Genomic DNA, 23,411 nt, shown 5'->3' on the forward strand with positions numbered 1-23,411 from the left:
TATCCTGGAGTTTTCCAGTGTGCAGATATAGTCTACAAGCAGCCCAAAAATAATGAAAATATATCCTGTAGTTTTCCAGTAGGTCAGATATAGTCCACGAGCAGTCAAAAAATAATGAAAATATATCCTGTAGTTTTCCAGTAGTTCAGATATAGTTTACGGGCAGTCAAAAAATAATAAAAATATATCCTGTAGTTTTCTAGTAGTTGAACAATAGTCGACGAGCATTCCGAACATAATAGAAAAGTATCCTGTAGTTTTCCAGTAGCTGAGCAATAGTCTACGAGAAGCTCAAAAATAATAAAAATATATCCTGTAGTTTTCCAGTAGTTAAGCAATAGTCTACGAGCAGTCGAAAAATAATGAAAATATATCCTGTAGTTTTCCAGTGGATCAGCTTTAGTCCACGAGCAGTCCGAAAATAATGAAAATATATCGTGTAGTTTCCCAGTAGGTCAGATATAGTCAACGAGCAGTCCGAACCTAATAAAAATATACCATGTATTTTTGAACATTAGTGAATCAATAGTCTACGAGCAGTTAAAAAATAATAAAAAAGTATCCTGTAGTTTTCCAGTAGTTCAGATATAGTCCAGGAGCTGTCAAAAAATAATGAAAATATATCCTGTAGTTTTCCAGTAGGTCAGATATAGTCCAAGAGCAGTCTAAATATAATGAAAATATATCCGGTAGTTTTCCAGTAGTTCAGATATTGTTTACGGGCAGTCAAAAAATAATAGAAATATATCCTGTAGTTTTCTAGTAGTTGAACAATAGTCGACGAGCATTCCGAACATAATAGAAAAGTATCCTGTAGTTTTCCAGTAGCTGAGCAATAGTCTACGAGAAGCTCAAAAATAATAAATAAATATACTGTAGTTTTCCAGTAGTTAAGATACAGCCCACGAGCAATCCGCGCGAATACAAAAATATACTATAGTTTTCCATTAGTTAAGCAATAGTCTACGAGCAGTCGAAAAATAATGAAAATATATCCTGTAGTTTTCCAGTGGTTCAGATATAGTCCACGAGCAGTCAAAAAATAATGAAAATATATCCTGTAGTTTTCCAGTAGTTCAGATATAGTTTACGGGCAGTCCGAAACTAATAAAAATATATCCTGTATTTTTTAACATTAGTTAAGCAATAGTCTACGAGCAGAACGAAAATAATAAAGAAATATCCAGTAGTATTCCAGTAGGTCAGCTGTAGTCCACGAACAGTCAAAAATTAATAAAAATATATCCTGTAGTTTACCAGTAGCTGAGCAATAGTCTACGAGTATTCCGAAAATAATAAAATAGTATCCTGTGTATAGTTTTCTAGTAGTTGAACAATAGTCTACGAGCAGTCCGTACATAATAGAAAAGTATCCTGTAGTTTTCCAGTAGCTGAGCAATAGTCTACGAGAAGCTCAAAAATAATAAATAAATATACTGTAGTTTTCCAGTAGTTAAGCAATAGTCTACGAGCAGTCGAAAAATAATGAAAATATATCCTGTAGTTTTCCAGTGGTTCAGCTTTAGTCCACGAGCAGTCCGAAAATAATCAAAATATATCCTGTAGTTTGCCAGTAGTTCAGATATAGTCCAGGAGCAGTCCGAACCTAATAAAAATATACCATGTATTTTTTAACATTAGTTAATCAATAGTCTACGAGCAGAACGAAAATAATAAAGAAATATCCTGTATTTTTCCAGTAGGTCAGATATAGTCGACGAGCCGTCCGAAAATAATATAAAATATCCTGTAGTTATCAAGTAGTTCAGCTATAGTCTACGAGCAGTCCTAACAAACAAGAAAATATTCAGTAGTTCTCCAGTAGTTGCGAAATTACTGCAGACAAAACTACAGAAAATAAGTAGTCGAACTAGTGGTTGCGCAGTAGTTTTGCCAGTAGTGCATGTAGTAGTTTACCAGCAGTTCAAACAGCAGTTATGGTCCGTAAGGGAAGTTACATTAATATATAATCTCTGCATAACCTGAAATATAAGGAATTCTACAAACAAAAATTACTCGCCCATAGAAATTTATTTCCAATTTGCGGTAAATAAATCTGCAAATAAGGACTACTCAACATCTACAGGTGCTGTTGAGTTGATCTGCGGAATATATATTAAAAACCTCTGCAAAGTTTTGTGCATAAAAAAACTTTGTTTGTAGCATGATTTGTGCCCCCAGCATCTACCAAAAATTTTATTTCGTAATTTTCTCTACAGAATAATACAGTGAACAATGTCTTGAGATGCGACAGAACTGGTGGCATCTGCAGATATCTCTAAATCGGACTGTACAGGTTTCATTGCAGCAAATTGCACAGCAAACTCTGTAGATTTCTGTGCGAAGATTTCTATAAAAGCCTCTCTGCAACTATGAAGAATCCAAATTTAATACAGAGGTCATCAAATATTGCTCAGAAAATGATGTCTATTCCTTAAAAAAAAAAAAAAACTGCAGAAAAACCTGAAGAGGAATCTGAAGATAAATATGCAGCAATTTTAGCAGAGATCTGCAATAATCATTGCAAAATAATTGCAGTGATCTCTGTAGGAAGTGTGAAGAAAATATGGCACTTTATCTCTGCAGGGATATCCCATATCCTACATAGATATCTTCTCATCTGCAGACTTTTGCGATGCACCGCTAGCAATACGATCGCCTGTAAGGAGTCTGCAGGAATCCGTGCGAAGAAGCGTACATAATAATGTACAGAAAATTGTTATTTCCCACAAGAATACAGTGACAACTGTAGAAATCTCTACAGCAAAATTTGCATATTAAATTTTAGTGAACTATATAGATTGCTCTGCAGGTATATCTGCAGATGTCACTGCATCTATAGAGTGTCCTGGTTTACTTCAAAGAAATTTGTAGATATCTTTACAGGTATCTCTATAGACTACTTTTTCATAAATGATTCCGTACAGCGCAAAAAATCTGTAGGTATTTAAACGTATCTGAAAGTTTTCCTTACATAAAACTCTGCGGAGAATCCTGCACATAAATCTACAGAAATATCTGCAGGGAATTGGGACTATCTGCAAGTAGGAGTCATGAGTACTTACTCATGACTCCTACAGAAACATTAGCGGAAAAACCTGCAAAGAAATCTCTAGAGTACTGTATCCATACAGATAGTTATATTTCACTACACTGATCTCTGCAGATTTCTTTGTAAACATCTCTACAGAGTTCTCAGCACATTTTTATAAGGGTTACCTGTTAATATTTCTTAAAATTTTCTGTAGACAATTATGCAGAAAATCAGCCAAGGAATTCGGCACAGATCTCTGTATGTGTAAATTGTGTTCGAAATCTCTCCACAAAGATCTGTAGCCTATCCTGCACATATTCTTTAACAATCTGTGTAGGATACGTATGCATTGGATTTTATTAGAAATTTGTATAGAAATCTCTACAGGTATCCATATACGTTTATCTGCAGATTACTGTGCACAGAAACCTACATGTTTTTCTACACACTTCTGTGTATGAAATCCTATAGGTTTCTCTGCAGATTTTTTTTATAAGGGTAGTATACTGCGTTGAAAGTTTACTTTGAAGTCTGATGATTCTTGCTTTTAAACTTTTGTTGGTTATAACTGGGTGTAATGCCTCTAACATATCGTATAGTTTCGAAGTCTTAATTGTGAATTTATCTGAGATTTGCTTAATGTTTTTTAACTATAGGTTTTTTTAATAAATAATTTGAAATCGTCATAATTTAACATGTACTTGTGAGGGTTGTCTTCTATGATTTTTTTTTTACTGGTTGGAGAGATTCTTCGGTATTGTCGACTTGTTCGGCTTGTTTATCTTGATCTTTGAGTTGGTCTTGATTGAGTTTAGTTTTTTTCCTTTGAGGCTTGCAAAACGTATCATATTTCGGTTTGGATGTACTTTGATTAATTTGCGGTTTTTTCAAAAGTTTTATTGCTGAAGTTGTCTGACGATGTAGAAGTTGGAGGTCTTTTTAAATTAAGTCTGCTACTTCTGGAATTTTCCCAAGGCAAAGATTTATCGTGCTGTTATTGTAGTGATTGTCTTGTGTTTGATTGATAGATATACTTTTAGTATGGAATTCCGGGCATACCTTTGCGAAATGTTTCTTTTGTTCACATATGAAACAGTGCGTGGATTTCGTACTAAGGTAGACCCAATGCAGTGTGTCTTCATGTGTAATTTGTCAATTTTTCTAGAATGAGGTGTTTGTCTTCTTTCTTGATGTACACTTGTCTTCTAAAGGAATAAATGTGCGAGCGACCGGGTTTACTTGAACTAGCTCTGATGTAGTGCATTTGCAAAACTACTTCGATACCTTCGTTTCTAAGAGCCTGTATGACTACTTCTTTTGGTATACTCAGACTGGCATTTGAGATAACTACTCTTTTGTTTCTTTTAAGAAGTGGTCCAATAGATAGCGTATGATCGTTTACTTGAACCTGTTTATTTAAGAGTTCCTCTACCACAGATTTGTTGACCAGATCAAATACACACTCGTCCTCCGGAAATTTTACATTACTTATCTTGACTATGCGTTTTAATCCATCCAAGTAGTCGTCTATGGTGCATCCTTCTATCGAGTCTATAACTATGGCTTGGTCTCTTTTAGTAACAAAAGTTGCATTGGCGTAAGTTTGTAACTGTGTAGTATTTTTACTGTGATTTTCTTGGTTAAAGGAACTCCCGTGTTCAGTGGCCGCTCCTGTCATTTCAAGGTATTTGTTTTTAACTACTAGTCTTAGTCGTCTATTAGGTGGAGCTGAACTGCGGCGGCCCCTGCACGGGGACGTGCCGGTCGAGCACTCAAGCGAAGCCCATTGTGCTGTGCCTCCTGTACTATAAGTAATTACTTTATAAACCCTTGTTTATAGCTTCGGCAACTTGGCAAATACCAAACCACTGTTCTTCATGCCCTTTTGAATGAAGCTAACCGCGTCCACCAACGCTGTGTATACTGACTTTCCTGTCTGGTAGGCATGCTGCTTGCTGTGCAGCGGCGCTTCTACTAGTGATGAATCTTTGATATATCTGTCAACTTGCCTTTCCAGAGATTTAAGTAAAAATGAGGTCATGCTAATTGGCCTGAAGTCCCTTGCGACTGCTTGATGTGTCTTATCTGGTTTGGGCAGGAAAGCCACCCTCGCCTGTCCCTATTCTTCCGGCACATATCCTAGTGCCAGACAGGCTCTGTACAATGTCTCCAAGGCTGGGACTAATATGTCTATGCCCTGTTGCAACAGAGCCGGGAAAATGCTGCCCGGACCTGCCGCCTTGTAGGGCTCGAACGTCCCTATGGCCCACCTTATACTTGCCTTGTCTGTTACCCAAGACTATTACTAAGTCAGCTTAAATTGTTTATTGGCACTGTCATAAGCACAACTAATAGCTTCATTGTATAGAAGAGTTAACTATACACAATCACCAGTTAGTAAACAGAGCGATCAAAACACGCCTGCTCACTTCGGTGTCTAAAGCCGAACTCCTTATAGACATTATATTCAGAAACACTGGATTTGTTTCCTGTTATATTGCTAACATTATTGTCTTTTCAGAGTCCTACAAACAACACGTCCAGCATTTGCAGATAGTCTTTGATACCTTACGCATACACGGCTTAACAATCAACTCCAGCGAATGCAGTTGTGATCGAACAGCTCAAAAGATTTTAAGGAATGATTAATTTCTATTGCGAGCTTATCTGATATGCAGCTGAACTTCTAAGACCTTTCAACGCTTATTTAATGGACTCCCGAAAAAACGACATGAGAAAGAACAAATGGATTGCTGAGACTAAAAAAACTTTTGATAAAGTCAAGAAAGTCCTCGCAAACATCGCACTCACGACTTACCATGCTCCAAATGCACCAATTATACTTCGAGCAGATGCTTTGGATACCTGTATAGGAGCCTCGCTTAAACAGTACGTCAAAGGTAATTGGACACCCATGGCATTCTTTTCTCGCAAGCTCTCTGGAGAACGTTGTGGCAGACGCCTTGTCTAGGATAAACAAAATTGACATGCCAACGATTCTCAGCTCCAAAATCATAAGCAGTGCTCAGAACAACGACCAGGAACTACGGAACCTCTTAAGGCACCCCTACTCTTTAAAACTTTAGCATCTCACAAAATGAATGTGCAAGAACCACAAGATCTACTGCAACATCACTGACTGCACAGTTAGACATCATATACCAGAAAAACTTAGACAAGCTGCTTTCGATACGGTGCACGGTTTATTACACCCAAGTGGCCGAGGTACCATGCGCACGCTAAAGAGCAAGTACAGCTGGCCTGCAATCAAAAAGAGTTCGCTTAAATGGACAAAAGAATGTCTTCAATGCCAAAGAGCTAAAGTTCAACGACATAATCGAGTTATACTTCAGAAAGACTGCACAGCTTTAACGGCCGCAACTGCCATCTTTAACAATCATATCTCCCACTACAGTTCCCCGCTCACCATTACAAGCGATCAAGGGCCACAGTTCAGAGCAGCTATTTTTAAGGCTTTTACCAGATTCCTTAGTAGCCACAAAACAAGGACATCGCCCTACCATCCAGCGTCCAATGGAATCATAGAGCGATGGCACGATATGTTGCCATGATGTCAATATAATCCGTTTTTTGATACATAAGATATAGTTAAATAACATCGCTTTATTATATTGACTACTAGAGCTATGATTTGCTTGTGTATGCACTTATTTATGACCACGCGTGGCGATTGTAAAGTCGTTATAATCCGGTAACAACAAACTTTTCACAAATTAATCATCAAAGACATGCTTTATAATGCTGTTATAATCCGGTTTTTAATGCTCGGGATAGTTAACTTAATTTTCTCCATTATCTTGACTATTAAAGCCATGATATGCTTTGTAAAATATTTCTTACTAGGCAATTGATAAGACTTTGCATTAATTTTTAAACACACAACGTTACTACAAATTCGTTATGATCTGGCGACTTCGTACTATATTGAATTTTTAAGCAGAATTCTCCATTGTCTGGTTAATTGAGCTCTGATATTTTAATTTTAACCTTCTTCCACATTCCCAAGAATTTAGTGATCTACAGTCATGATTCGCTACATTAATCATTTTACACTTAGTTCCTGATAAGTGTATGCACTAATATACGACCACGCGTGGCGATTATAAAGTCGTTATAATCTGACAACATCAAAAACTGCTGCCACTTCATTAGCACGTAGCTTCCTCCAACTAAATTTATAGGTCCAATAAATAAAATATTGTTTTAATATACAGTATATCTGCCTGCTAATGTATGAGGCGGTTTTTGATAATGTATAAGGTTTGGATAATTCATTGTCCAAAAGTTTGCAGACCCCTCTGTTTTTATTATAGAATACGAACACTGCCGTCAATTGTTTACATGTGTTCCTAACCAACCTAACCATCATAAAACAACAGGCTTTTTATTAGATAGGTCTCTCTTCTTTACTTGAAAACCACTCGACGAAATCGTTTAAAATTTTAGCAGAAGATAGCTTTTTTATGGTGAATTACCAAATAAAATTTTGGAGCATTTGACCACATTGTTTTAGAGATATAAGAAATCAGAAAATTAAAAAAAAAATTAAAACCTAGATATCTTACGAAACATAGGGGTTTGGAAGCTGTGCAATGAACTTAGCCAAAACACATAAAATATCTACTTTTTCCCAAAATCTCAAGTGCAATAAGGCCTTTTTACGTCCGTAATCAAGGCACAACAAAAACTTTTTTTTTTAGGTTTTGATTTATTACTGAAAAAATAAGTAGTCGAATTACTTGAAATTTTAATGGGATATAGTTTGACACGTGACCCATTGACATATATTTTTTTTTGCGAAGTTATGGTGTTAATAATGATAAAAAATTAAAACTAATGCTTTATTGCATTATTTATTATGCTTTTATATAAATTATACATTTTACACTATACAAGTGTAAATAAGTGTAAATAAGTAATAAATAAGCATTATCATTGATTTATATATTATTAAAAGTTTCATAATGATTTATTCTTACCATTTTTTAAGAGTTGCTTTTTTATTTTATTAGTATTATTATGCGTTGAAAAATCATAAAACCGTTTATTTTTTTCAGTACAGTATACACTGATATTTTTCCACATGTATGTAATTGCAATCTTATCTGCACCCTTATACCGTTTGTCTAAGCCTTTATTAATTAAAGAATCATCAAATTTTTCTGATGTATCTGAAAATTGTTGTAATTCAATGTTTGGATTTATCTGTAACATAAAATTATTATATCATATCAATTGTTAATAAAAACCATGTTTAACTTCCTTAGTAGTATGCATTCTCTAGTAGAAAAAAAAAACAACTCTTACAAGGTAAAATGTCGGCAACTATAAGTTTTGTGTGCATCCTCACCAATCTGTATTTTGGTATTATAATTATAACTAGCAAGAAACGCTTGTAGTTAAATCTTGTGAAACGTCTTTGAAATGCTCCAATCATATTGCTAAATTGATAAATTCTAAACAATCAAAAGCGTGATTTCAAAAATGTTCCACAAAAACTACAGTTGAGTATAAACGAATATATTCAACTTAGCTTACATTCTATAAAACCAGTTATAGTTACTAGTACACAAGACCAGTTATAAAATTATAGAATAAAATGAAAATAAATTTTAAAAATTGAAAAATGTTTTTAATCTCTTTGTAATCGTTTGATTACAGTATTGATATTATTAACAAAATATAACGATGTGATAATATTAATTAAACATTTTTTTAATTTACATTTATAATATTGTATAATGTAAATAGTAGAATTATAAAAATCATAACATTTATATTATGTACTGATATGTAATACATAATACAATATTGACTTTTAAATTAAATGATAACGATAGCTTAAAACTCTAGCGAAAAAGAAAAATGAAAACAATTATAGAAAACAGTTATAAACTGCAGATGACAGCAGAACCCTTACTCCCAAAAATACACTAACAAAAAACCCCAAATCACTCCAAAAAAAAAACCGCTGCCAAGTCATTGGCACTTAGCTTCCTCCTATTCTGCTAATGGATGATAATTACATGGGACAATCACCTCATCCTTTATTGATTTAAATATTCGCTAATTCAGAACAAAAATTATTAGATTTTATTGATAAATTGATAACTTGTAAGTACGATCCAAAAATCCTTACATGGCATTTCAAAGACATCAACATAAACCGACTTGTTATAAAGGTAGAAAAAATAAAAAAGTTTGCCGTTTTAATTATCCATTGTACGTTATGAATAAGACAATGATATTGAAGCCATTAAACGAAGATGAAATCACTGGTAATAAAATGTTCATGTTCAAAAAATCAAAGAGTTAATGAATACATATTTTAAGACAAATACTGATGTGACTTATCAAGATATGTTACAAAATTTATCAATGACAGAATGTGAATATATTAACGCTATTAGAAGTACTTTAAAAAGAAATAAAATTTGTTTAATAAGATCATCTCTTGAAGTTTCTATAAATGCATTCAATCTACAAATTTTAATGGTGTTAGAATCAAACATGGATTTACAAAAAGTATTAGATACTTATGTTGCAGCATTTTATATGGTAAATTATGTGACTAAAATAGAAGCAGGACTTTCAAAATTATTAAAACAAGCATCTGCTGATATTGAAAATGGTAATTTAGATTTACGACAAAAATTAAGAAAAATTGCAAATGTTTTTATAAATGGAAATGTATTGACTGCACAAGAAGCAGTTTATCATGTCTTATCATTACCATTAAGTATATTAAGTAGAAATGTAGTATATATTAATACAGTTCCAAAAAATCAAAGAAGTAGAATGTTAAAGAAACCTAAAGATTTGAAATTATTAGAAAAGAATTCTAAAGATACAGGGTGAGTCATTTTAATCTTTAATCTCAATTATCTCGTTGGCAAAGCATGCCAGCGAAAAATTTTTCGGATAAAAGTTTTAGGATTTTTCCCTGGCTATCTGATGATGACCTTGACAATGTCATTGAGCGTGACCTTCAAGGTCATTTGAAGGTAGAAACCCCTACTTTTGGCACCAGAAATGGAAAGAGCGGGAAATTTTACGTTTGAATATGACGTTGCCTTGACCTTGAATTCAATGGTCAAGGTCATTGGTCATGCCGATAACAGTACAACTGGTTAGCTGAACTCGAATGCATTCAAGGAGAAAATGTTACCCACAAAAGTTTTCAGTTTTCTCCCCGGCTGACGAATGGTCATCTTGACCCTGTCGTTAAACAGGATCTTCAAGGGCATAAATGAAAAGAGAGTGACGTGTGTTCAAAAATGAAAAAATTTTCAATATTTCCAGAAATTTTCAATATTTTCTAAAATTTTCGTAATTTTTTCAGTTTTCAAAAATTTTCAAAGTCATTCCATTATTTTGTATTAGTGTCAATTTTCAAAATTCTTGATGTAGTTAAGTCATTCCATTATTTTGTATTAGTGTCAATTTTTGAGAGTGAACTACTCTTAACAGTTATGTAGATAGCAAATTAGTGCAGAAAAGCTTAATCGTGTTTTTTACTTCTTGTAAATCGATAATTATTATTGAAAAAAATCTGTTTCCCTGTTTACTGGTCTGTAACAAATTATTTTGATTTTGATCATGGCTGATTATGGTCCCAACGAAATCGTTGATATGATCATGATTTTGGGAGAAAGTCGAAATAATTATGCAGCAGCTGCCAGACTTTATGCTGAACGCTATGCCAATAGGAGACACCCAAGTAATGTTACTATTCAAACCTTAACTCAGAGAGCTCGAAATGGAGCTTTTGTTCGTCAACGCCGTCATCATGAATACGACGAAAACGATCATTTTGTTATTACCATTCTAGCGATTATTCATCTTGATCCTCACATTAGTACTCGACAAATAGAAAGAGAAATAGGTATACCTCAATCCCGAATATTGAGAGCGAGAAGATATCATCCTTATCACATAACATTAACACAACAGTTAACTCCAAATGATATGATTTTGCGAGTACGTTTTTGTCGATGGGCAATACGAATGAACAAGATCAAGACTTTTTCAGGCACGTTCTTTTTTCAGATGAATCAACATTCAGAAACACTGGAGAATTGAATAGACATAATTGCCATTATTGGTCAGATGAAAATCCTCATTGGTTCAGGCCCATAGGCAATCAACACTGCTGGAGTGTTATGGTCTGGTGTGGAATCATCAATGGCTATTTGATTGGTCCTTATTTCTTTGAAGAGAACGTGAATGGGGTAAACTTTTTGAGATTACTTCGAGACATTTTACCTGAATTACTAGAAAATGTAGACCTAGCCACAAGGCTAAGAATGTGGATCCAATTAGATGGAGCACCACCACATTATGCACGCATTGTTCGTGATTATTTAAACACCCGCTACAATGGCAGGTGGATTGGGCGAGGTGGCCCAGTTGCCTGGCCCCCTCGTTCACCTGATTTAACCCCTCCCGATTTTTACTTATGGGGATATCTTAAGAATGTTGTTTATGCTCAACGGCCAACAACGCGAGATAATATGATCGAACGCATTCGTACAGCTTGTGCAGCAATCCCTCGAGATGTTCTACTTAGAACCATAAGACAATTCAGAGCTCGACTTGATCTTTGCATCCAACAAAACGGCGGTAATTTCGAACAATTAATCAATGGTTAACTCCAGTTAACATTCCATAAAAATACCAAAAAAATAACAAAAAGGGAAAAAAACAAATAAAAAAAAATACAAAAAAATATAAAACAAAAAACAAAAAATGGGATGATAAATCCTTTTGACAACCTCCTCGATGGTGCATCCTGGGTTCGGCTGATGTCAAAGGTAATTTCCGCACAAAAGATGATTTGTTTCCAAAATCACATGTTCGAACGTAAAATTTCCCGCTCTTTCCATTTCTGGTGCCAAAAGTAGGGGTTTCTATTTGAAAAAATCGACTTGACCTTCAAATGACCTTGAAGGTCATGCTCAATGACATTGTCAAGGTCATCATCAGATAGCCAGGGAAAAATCCTAAAACTTTTACCCGAAACTTTTTTCGCTGGCATGCTTTGCCAACGAGATAATTGAGATTAAAGATTAAAATGACTCACCCTGTATATATGCAAGTAACATTTTTGAAAAATATGAGAAACTAGCAAAACAACTTAAAAATGTTTGTTTAGCTGATTTTGTATGTAATTATAATTATTAAAAAAAATTATTAGAATACAATGAAAATATTGAAGACAGAAACGATGACAATGAAAAAATATATAAAGATATTAAAGAAAGAAAAAAACGGAAAATTATACATTACTATGGATATAAAATTGAAAACGACCCAATCAATTATTATCGTGAACATGTGCTACTATTTTTACCATTTACAAATGAAGAAATAGACATTGAAAAAGCTAATTGTCAAAAATTATATTATGATAATTTTTCTACAATAGAAAAAAATTAATCTCAGTATTGTACAATTAAAGATAATTGTTTGGAAAATGCATTAAAAGATGCAGAAAATGAAATGTACAATGAAGAAAATGATGACTCTTTTTCAAAACAAATCAATTTAGAAAATGTAGACATTCTGGAACAAACAGGAAACGACAAATCAAAAAATGTTCAACGTATAGTTTTACCTAATATAATAACTAAAGAGCAAATTTATCAAATGGTAAATGTACTAAACAGTGATCAAAAAGATATTGTAATGCATGTTTTACATTGTTTTAAAACCAGCGATTGCCAATTAGACTATTTTTAAGTGGTTCTACTGGAGTTGGTAAAAGTAAAGTGATCAATGCAATTTACCAATTACTATCAATTTATTTTAATGAAATCCCTGGTAAAAACACAGAGAAAAATAAAATTATACTATGTGCACCTTCTGGAAAAGCCGCTTTTTTGATTGGAGGCGTTACTTGTCATACAGCTTTTGCTTTCCCTGTAACTCAGTTCAAGGGCGGGCGGGACCGGGTTTTCGATATCTTGAGAACAATGAAATTATTTTGAAAAAATCACCTTTTTTGCTTTTGCTGCCGAACGGCGCGGTCGATCTGGAGGGTCAAACGAGGAAAGGAAGGTAATTTAATTCTCTTTCAAATGCATTAAAGCTGAATTGTTTGTATTAATGGGATGATTGAAAAGAACGCGAAATATTGCTTTTCAAAAATCAAAAAATGGCCTTAAAAAATATAGTTGGTGAAATGAAAAATAACTTCTTTTCCCCACTTCAGAATTCAAAAATGGATAAACATGCCAAATTTTGTAGACATTCATATTCTCGATTCGAAAATATTGCGGTATACATACACTCACACACACACACACACACACATCCATACGGACATTTTTTAAAAACACGTTATTTGAACTGTACAAACCTCAGAATGTATTTCTAACCTATTTTAGAGAGACTCGAAAATTTTACTATTACAAAGCTTCCTCTAGGAGGAAGCAAAACTCTGATTTGGGGGTGAATTCGAACCCTTGAATAAGAGAATACACCTTATTTAAGTGTACACGCCCAACTTAAGAGTATACTCGGAATTGGATAGTATACCCCGAACTGAAGAGTATACACCCTATTTGAGAGTACGCCCCGCACTTGACAGTATACTCCCAATTTTAGAGTATACTCTCAACTTTCGAGTACACAAATATACTATAAAAAATAAGAGCTGCAAATATAACTATACGTATCTGAAACATATAAATTTATGTATTTTTCTTCTTTATATCTTTCGCAGCATTTTTGCATTTATTCCAAAGAATCGTTTTGAAATTTTTCTCAATATTCTCTCTTTTTTCTGCCGTTAAAATACTAGCAGCATAGCCTGAAAAATATATAAATATAAATGCATGATTATAAATGAAAATAATTTTTAATGGAATAAAAAATAAAAAAAAAATCTCACTTATTATTGTTTGCCTCCTTGTCAAATCCAGTTCTGGCTTGGCTAATTATATGACAGTTGCACAGTTGTCTAACCTACAACTCCTCCCAGGTCCCAGGTGCTTCTTTTTCTCAGTTTAGCTTCTACTGGATCCACGAAAGATACATTTCAATATGTATTAGGTGGACAGGCATCAGTAAGAGATGCGCGCACGGCGGGGTGGTGTCGCTCACTATTTGGTGCCTGGTGGCAAATGGGCTACTGGAAGCGCTGAATGGGTGGGGCTGCTATGCTCAAGCCTACGCGGACGATTTCCTGATACTGATAAAAGGAAGTGAAATTGGCGCAGCCATGGACGCCATGCAGCTTGCATTAAGGAAAGTAGACAGATGGTGCTGCTCGACGGGACTTTCAGTTAACCCGGATAAAGTCGAAATGGTGATCTTCTCTCGCAAGTACAAGTTAGATGTCTACAGAGCGCCCAAACTCTCTGGAGTCGCCCTACAGGTAAAGGACTCAGCTAAGTACCTCGGCATTGTTCTGGATAAAAAGTTAACCTGGGAGAAGCATCTCACGGCCCAGTGCAAAAAATTCCTGGTGGCTCTCTGGACATGTCGCAGGGCATTTGGCAGTACATGGGGACTAAGTCCCCGGATTATACTGTGGCTATACAGGGCCGTCCTGGTACCTCGTCTGACCTACGCCGCGTTGGTCTGGTGGCCAAGGGCGGAGCTGGCGGATGCTAGGGCAGCGCTAGAGAAACTCAGGGGACAGTTGCTAAGGGGGGCGACAGGGGCCTATAGGACCACGCCTACCAAGGCACTTGGAAACCTTGTGAAGGTGGAACCACTCCATCTTACTATCATTCGGATGGCTGCTAAGGCAGCGAACATACTCAATGCGTACGGACAATGGACACTAGGCACGAGGCACACCCGGCTCCCGGGTGGGGTGGGTCTCTTGACGGAATTTTCCATCAAAACTGATATGATGATCCCGCGTTACTTCTTTGGAAGAAGATACCGGGTCGTGATACCGACAAGAGAAGAATGGAAGGCCCGCAGGGACAGTCTACCAGGAACTGGGGACGTCTGGTACACAGATGGCTCTAGGGCAGAGACTAGCACTGGTTCGGGGTACTACTGCCAAAGGGATGGAAGGGGAACCTTCTTTTCCCTGGGGCAGTATGCTACGGTCTTCCAGACTGAGATATACGATATACTGACCTGCGCTCAGAGGAACATTGAACACGGCGCAAGGGATAGAATTATCACTTATGGCTCATAGGATGACCTCCAGACTGGTCTGGGAATGCAAAGTGGTTGTAAATCAGCTGACCGCTCACAACAACAAGGTCAGGCTGCTCTGGGTCCCAGGGAACACCGGGATCAGGGGTAACGAAATAGCAGATAGACTTGCAGCTTTGGGAGCTAAACACCCTCCAATCGGGCCGGAGCCCTACACAGGTGCCGCAAGGTGCCTGCTAACCGGCGAAATCCGGGGCTGCGTTGAGAGGGAGCATACTAAGGAATGGCAAGGAAGTCAAGGATGCAGACAAGCCAAAGCGGTAATGGGACAGGACACCAATGTCGGCTGGACCAAGTGCATCGCAGGAGGCAGCAGAAATAACTCCCGACTCCTGACATAGATAGTGACCGGGCACATCCGCTTAAGGGGGCACACCACCTTTGAAATTAAAATAAAAATTTTTCATTAAAAATTTATAAATGCTTATATAAATAAACCAAATTTTGTTTACTCTTCTTAGACATAATTACCTTTGTTCTGATGGTTTTAGACCTTCTATATACCTCTATAATACCTACGTATAGTAAGGAGTCCATAATTCACTGACCGTAAGATTCCAAAGGAACAAATGGCCCAAATGAGCTCTAACTCCAGGATATTATTTAAAAGTTCATTAGTAATGGTATGAATGAGGGGATTTGGTTTAAATTGGATAGAAAAAGGTTTATAAGCATATTACTAATTTTTTTTATCAATTTTTGATTAATTTTAACATAACTATCATGTAACTTTTTTCTATGAAATTTAAACCAAATTATGAGAGCATCAACAGAGTGCTTGTGCTATTTACATTTGAAAGTGCCTCTATCATTTTTTTTATAGAGTTCATAGTTTGTGAGAAAAATGACTTTTTCAAATATTCATTTTCAAATGTTCATTCGAAAAAGCGAAAAAATTAAATATTGTAGGGAGAGTTGGTAATTAGAGAGCGAAAAAGACATCATCATACGGCTAGAGGGGGATACGAAAAAGTGTGTGTACGCAGGAATTAATAAAATTTTAGTAAGAATAAGAGCATACTAACTCAACTATACATACAGTTACCTATTCGGTACTCGACTTCACCGTGTTAACATCTAGTAAAGATAAAACTTTCAAAGTTTTTCTAGGAGTACTCGCATTCCTTGTCGAATCTTGTGTCTGTAATTATTATAAACAAATAATTGGAAGTAGAGATACAGAATAAGTATGTAAGTAAATAAATAATATTTTAAAAAGAGAACGAGCAACAGTAAGGGACACTCTGTGCACACGTATGATGAAATATGTTAGATATAGAGACATTAATTATTAGGACAACAGAAGGTATAAATGTGTAACTTATAATATATATGTTCTTACATTATCATCATCCTCTTCCAGTGAACTGCGGTTTTCTTTTTTTTTGAGCTTTTATTTTATTAAGCAATGTATTTGTCCTTTTCAAACTTTCATTTTTTGCGATTAATCGCTGCCAGCTGTTTCAGTCTAAAATAAATTAAAAAATATTAAAAAATTACTTTTAAAGAAGTAAAAGGTTAGGCGAGTTTGATATATTCCGCAATAAAATTACAGATAAAAAAGAACTGAGATCAATCGAACCATTCTAATCCATTAGAATCAACTCTTAAGATACTTACTACGTAATTTGTCATGCCCTTTTTATTGCACTTATGGTGTCTGTATCACGTACTAAAACATAAAAACAAAATTTCAGTTGTTCACTAGAAAACAAAAGGAAACGGTCATAGCAAGTTACGTAGTAAGTATCTTGAGAGTTGTTTCTAATGGATTAACATATAACTTAACTCTAAGTTAAGTTAGCGCTTAATTGAACAAAACAATTTGTTTTTTGCTTTATTACGATTAAAAATAATTAACTTGACTTTGTTTGATATATTTCAGTTATTTTTTATCTGTAATTTCGTTGCGGAATATATCAAACTCGTCTAATCTTTTACTTTTTTAGAAGTCAATTTTTTTCAGAGATTTCAGTCCTTTAAAGTAAATTATTTTGCGTATTTCATATTTGTCCTGAAAATAAAATGTGAGCGTCTTAAGCACCTTTTGCCCATGATTTTTATTTTGTAACATTATTATTATTAACACAAAAACACTGATTGTTCTGTCGCGAAATATTAGTATGGTGGATGGTGGCTATGATAGATAATGCAATTTTCGCTGTCCACAAATATTATTATTGCACTAAGATACCAAAAACTACAAAGCGTACCACCTAAACTTTATCATCGGCCACCCTTTACACCTAGACACCGTCCTCACAAGATTGATTTTCCTGGACACCAAAAACTACGGAGTGCACTACCTAGACCTCGTCACCGGCCACCTTGTACACCTAGACACCTTGTTTCTATGATTTTTACACCTAGACACCAAAAACCACGGAGCAAACTACCTCGACGTCATCATCAAATATTCTGTACAGCTAGACGCCATCCTCATATAATTTATTTACCTAGACACTAAAAACCGCGTTACGAACTGCCTGGACCTCGTCACCGGCCACCCTGTACCTCTAGACACCTTCCTAGAATGATTTTCACATCTAGACACAAAAAACTACGTATCGCGCTACCTAGATCTCGTCACCGGCCACTATGTACACCTAGACACCGAAATCAAATGATTATTACACCTAGACACCAAAAACCACGGAGCCAACAACCTACACGTCGTCATTGGCCACCCTGTACACTAGATACCGCCCTTTACTGATTTTGATACCTACAGGCCAAAAACCACGGAATAAACGCAGAATCATGCATAATCATGCACAATAGACAGATTCACGAGAGTTAGTGCGCATTAAGCAGCTCCGAAACACCACAGTTTTAGGCAATGTTTCATATTTTACACAAGGCCGGACGTACTCTGCTACTGCGTATGCCTCTGTCCTCTCAAACAAGCACTGATACAAATTCGTAAACGATGCAAGAAAAAAACTAGATAAAGACAACTAGACAACTCTAGCCTGAAAAAATCTGGTCCTCTTTCCTCAGAATCTTTGTGTAGATAGATGCTTACTTCGTGTGTTCGGCTCTCTGCAACTGCGATTCGTTTTATAAAAGGCAGTGACGCTTAGCGGACAGCTCTTTCACTTTTTTACTATTAGAGTTGCACATAAATAATATGTTCTGGAGGCATTCGCGGCATAGTATAGTATATTGCTTAAGATAACCTTATGTAAGCTTAATCTCATGACATATTTTTGTATCGTTATACTTAAGAAGATAAGAATCAAAAAATATAAGTATCGAATATATATTAGACAAGAAATCATTGGCGACAATAAAACGCATTCAGGTTAAAAAGCAAATTTAAAGTTTAATAGGATCGCTCTGCTCCCCGACAGTTCAGTGTATAAAAGCTTATACTTGCTATCGAGGCACTACCGCGCCCCTTGATATTTAAAGGACTAGCTACAACTGTGGGACGTTTAATGTTATTGCTCATTCGCAACAGAAAATCACGCGTATAGTAGAGAAATTTTGCCTTTACAAGTCGATTTACAAAGATTTTGATACGGTATATCGGCGCGGTCATAATGTTATTGTTCAGTGACGGTCAGTGCGGTTCGGGTGTGTAAAATTATCTGAGCATTCGGTTGCAGCAAAGTCGTGTTCACGCAAGGCCGCTATTGATGTATGAAAAATATTTCAGCCGACGAAATTTACACCGATAAAATCGCGTGTTGCTAAGCAACTAACAAGAATAAGATTTAGTTGCTCAGTAACTGAATCTCATTCTTGTTATTTGCTTGGCAAACGGGAAATTTTATTAGGTAAATTTTGTCGGCTGAAATATTTTCCATACCTCAATAGCGGCCCAGCTTCGTAAAACCGAATATTTCGTGCTGCGGCGATTTCTGAGGTTATCCTTAGATTAAACAGAGACGTGAGTGCACGACTCTGCAGATCTTTAATATAAGTCTAGTCACTCCTTTAACCCTGTGTGCGCATAGTGGCAAAGGAAGTAGCGAGACGTCGGTGTAGAGATCGGTTTTGGCGACTTAGAGTATCGTCGACGTGTGTTCACGAGGACGAAGATCCCAGGCGCTCTAAGTTTCTTATTGTCTCATGCGCTCACGTTAATAATCCAGAAAATCATCCTACAAGATGACCAGAGATAGCCACATAACCCGAAATATATAAGACAGTCCTGACAAATTCAGACCACCTTCGGTTTCGCGCTAAGACCGGGATAGACGGTCGTAGCGCGAATTAGACAACCAGGCAAACGCAACCGATGTCTCTGAATTATTCGCCTCTCACACGTCCCGAGGCCCGAAACGCAACCTACTCTAACAATTTAACGCGATTATGTAAATACTACAAAGAAACATATAGCCGACACAGTAAATAATCCAATAGTCAGCGGAGATAGCTACGGGCGCGGAGTAACGCGCACTAGATTTTAGCGCAGATTAACTGGTCGAAATTTACCGATATCATCGAGACGTGGAGCTACGCACTCGCGAGGGAAGCCAGTTAGGGAACCAGAAACGACACCAATCTTACGTCCTTAGAAGAAGTGGCTCGGAGGTGAAGACAAGGGAGCTCGGGCTCAGTCAGGGCAGGAGAATGATTTGGGCTCTCGGCGTTCGTTTTTTGATTTTTTTTCATTGCCATATATCTGATGGAACCAGCAAAATGTTCTAAATTTTGAAAGTGAAAGTAGAAGAAAAGAGCTTTAATTGCTGCCGGGTTGCTGCTGTCTGTGTTTATTGTCGCCAAAACGCGGCGATGCAGCGTGCAAGGATAACACGCCTTTGCGTATCCAGAACGTAACTTGATCCGCGTTTGGCTAGCTGCATCAAGTGCGCGTTCGAGAATTTTCTCTCTTGATGCTGACTTTGAGCAGCCTGCTGAAAATAGCAGGGAGTATGCTGCCCTAAGTCACCCTGTATATTTTTCAATGCAGCATTTAAAAGCGGCATCGAAAAATAGACGCACGCCATGATAACCCGCAGCTTAGCCGCGGAGATGCAGCGTGCGAGAAAGAGAGAGAGAGAAAGAGAGAAAGAGAGAGAGAGATCTCTCGATAATTCGTGCAATAGTTTTTGCAGTGAGAAAACTCGCATATTCTGTCGAAGAAAGCTTATGCACGTAGATAATGATGCGCTCGCGAAACAATAGGTGTAACTCGATTCACGCGCGAGTCGGCGCGGCTGAATCTAGCTACATGCTTGCTGGCAGCTGACATCAGTGCTGCAGCCTGCACTCACAGAATATTCTAGAATGTATAGAGATGCTGCTGCTGCGTTTGACCTTGAGCAGGCTTCTGAGCCAAGAGTACGCAGCTTGCCCCAAGGAGTCCGCAGTATACGGTCCCGAGTATGCTGCCCGACAAGCCTGTAGCTTCCCACCCCGCTCAGTATCCCTGCGCCCCCATGTAGAAGCCGGTTCTCACCTGCTCAGGTGTGCTGGGAGTGAAGTGGTGGGAGGCTGAAAATCTCACGTTGTATAGCTACTAAACATAATAAAAAATATGTATATTTATCAAAAAATTGACGATTAATGCGTCTTCAGACATTTTTGCGATCAACATTTTGCTAAAAAATGTTTTAAAAAAAGGAGAAAAGTAAAATTCCTTACGGTAGGATGAAGCGTCCATATTTTTTGCACATTTATACTTAAAAGAAGCAATATCAAGTGGCGCGGTAGCGCCACGAAGGCGAGTTTAAAAAGCAGACGAAGTCACGGTGCTGTCACGTCGGATTTAGTCCTTTCGAACCAAATCCGTTCGTTTTAATGTTAAAAATATTCTCGGTAGAAAATTTCTAAGAAGTGTGTCGCTCCTTTTTACCCTTGCGTTGCCGCAAATAGGTAAGGATGAGCTGTCGCGTGTGGTGTAATCAGGGAGTAGTTATTAGAGCAGATAAAGTGCTAAATTTATTTTTATTGAAGATTATGCAAACGAGTCTAAACAAGGGATCTTGTTGAATGATTTATTTGAGAGATTTTGACTAACTTTGGAGTGACATCTAAACAGGCACCAGTCCTGAGCAGTCACTTGCAAGATTAGTATAGTTTTATGCAAAAGGAAAAAATATTCACGGTTTGAGTGTTTATATTCAGTACTGTGATTAACAGGATAAGTATCCTGATCGGCAGTGTGAATATAACTACTATAGAATTTTTGTTAAAGTTCGCAGCACTAGTAATAAACTGATTTATTAGCTAACCGACACTTGGCTCCTACTTTCTAGCGGTTAGAAAATGATTCTAATTCACACAGTGGTGAATGCCAGAAGAGAAAGTTATTTTTTTAAAGCTTTATGTAAATAATTACTTACTTTTTTTATCCGTAGACCGTGGACTGTAGAAATAGATCCTTGTAGTAACTCACACAGAGTTCCGATGACGACGACCGAATATAAGTTAGGATGGCGTCGGGTAAATTAGGAGAGATGCTCGAGTAAATTATTCGTACTTGACACTGAAGTTAAATTTATTTCGATCCAAACAAATCTTTAATTTACAGAAAATATTTGGTTAGCGGATTGAGTGCTCGAAAAAGTAAAATAATGCGGACTGAGCGCATAAAAGTATAATAGAAAGAAATAATGCGGAGTGAGCGCGTAAATTATAAAATTTTAAAAGTGTGCGGACTAAGCGCGTAAAATTTTTGTAAAAGTTTCAAGTGCGGACTAAGCGTGTAGTTATAAATGTGTAGATGCGGACTAAGCGCGTTTGAGAATTTGTAAGATATTTTGTAATGCGGACGAAGCTCGTAAATGTTGCTTCCGAGCTGACTGAGAGTCGGGACCGAAGTCGTAATTGAATCAAAGTGGGGACTGAGCGCGTTTAGTTTGTTTACCGGGCGGGAGCCGGGACCGAAGTGATTTTGAGTTGCAACTCGAAGATACTCATAACCCTTGGCCCATCCCTCGATTTCCCTCTTCGAGAGATTTTCGGAGGATTTTCCAATAGAAAGAGAGTTTCCTCGAGGGCTCCTCCTACGCTTGGGTCTGGAAACCCCCTACTCTAACTAAATTTTCCGGGGGAGAGGCCAAGATAGGTTCTCTGTCCCCGTGACAGATGGCGACGCTTGTGCGATTTACAAATAAAAAATGAATATTTAATAAAGATTGTTCAAAATATAATTGTTCATGGATCAATTTAGTATTATTAGTAAAACTGTTTCGACTATTACCTTGATTAACCGAAATAATTAAATTCAAGTGCAGACTCTAGTAAAGGAAATTATAAATATTAACGATAGAACATTTATTTAATATTTACTTTTTAAGGAAATGTTGCTAAAACAATCTTGTATAAATATTGGTTATAACCCTAGTGGAAATAATTGGGTGTGCCAAAGTTTTCCAAAGTATGCTAAAGTGTGTCAAAGTGTGCCAAGTGTTCCAAAGTGTGCTAAAGTGTACCACACTGTGCCAAAGTGTGCCAAAGTGTTCAAATTCGGAAATTTCCTGCACTTTGGCACACTTTGGCACACTTTGACACACATGGGTTTTTCGGAAACAAACATTTCTTTTTTGACAAAGTATGGCACAGTATAGCACAGTTTGGCACGGTATGACACAGCATGGCACACTATGGCACATTTTGGCACACTTTGGCACACTTTGGCACACTTCGGTACAGTGAGATATATCCCGCCGCCCGTGCGCCAAAACATTGCCACTGCACGATGCCGTCATATCGACGGCACGTGTGGAGCTTGAAGTCCCAGTTATAGAACGTAACAATAAATAATTTATTAAAAAAAAAAAAATTCTAGCGTCGGTAAGACTTGAACCCGGATCCTTTGGGTTAGTAAGCTGAAGGTCTACCACTGAGCCACAAGTACTCGTTACAGTTAATATAAAAATTTAAACTCATGTACTACAAGCAGCTTTAAATACTTAGTACTTTTACAATATTAATTAAGAATTGCCCATAATTGCCTTAAAGCTGCTGTCCGCCGTAAATTTTGGAAAAACATGCCTCAACAGAGGAATCCGTCGGGAATACAAGTTTTCCAAATTTCGTGCAAAAAGTCCTCAATTTCCGAAAAACCCATGTGTGTCAAAATGTGCCAAAGTGTGCTAGAGTGTGCCAAAGTATACCAAGGTATGCCAAAATGTAATAAATTTCCGAATTTGAACACTTTGGAGCATTATGGCACACTATGGCACACTTTGGCACATTTTGGCACACTTTGGCACACTTT

At 36.7% G+C, this 23,411-nt stretch overlaps 1 protein-coding gene across 1 annotated transcript in view; it reads right to left on the reverse strand.

Moving 5' to 3' along the window:
• white (protein) overlaps window positions 1-23,411 on the reverse strand; it is a gene marked incomplete at its 3' end in the record, with an annotated part of 414,981 nt that overhangs the window by 334,892 nt on the left and 56,678 nt on the right. Inside the window, 1 exon segment of the mRNA NM_001191034.1 lies at window positions 8,035-8,260. Coding sequence (NP_001177963.1) covers window positions 8,035-8,260 — 226 coding nt within the window.

Source organism: Nasonia vitripennis (genome assembly GCF_009193385.2).
Source record: "Nasonia vitripennis strain AsymCx chromosome 5 unlocalized genomic scaffold, Nvit_psr_1.1 chr5_random0008, whole genome shotgun sequence".
NCBI classification, from domain to species: domain Eukaryota; kingdom Metazoa; phylum Arthropoda; class Insecta; order Hymenoptera; family Pteromalidae; genus Nasonia; species Nasonia vitripennis.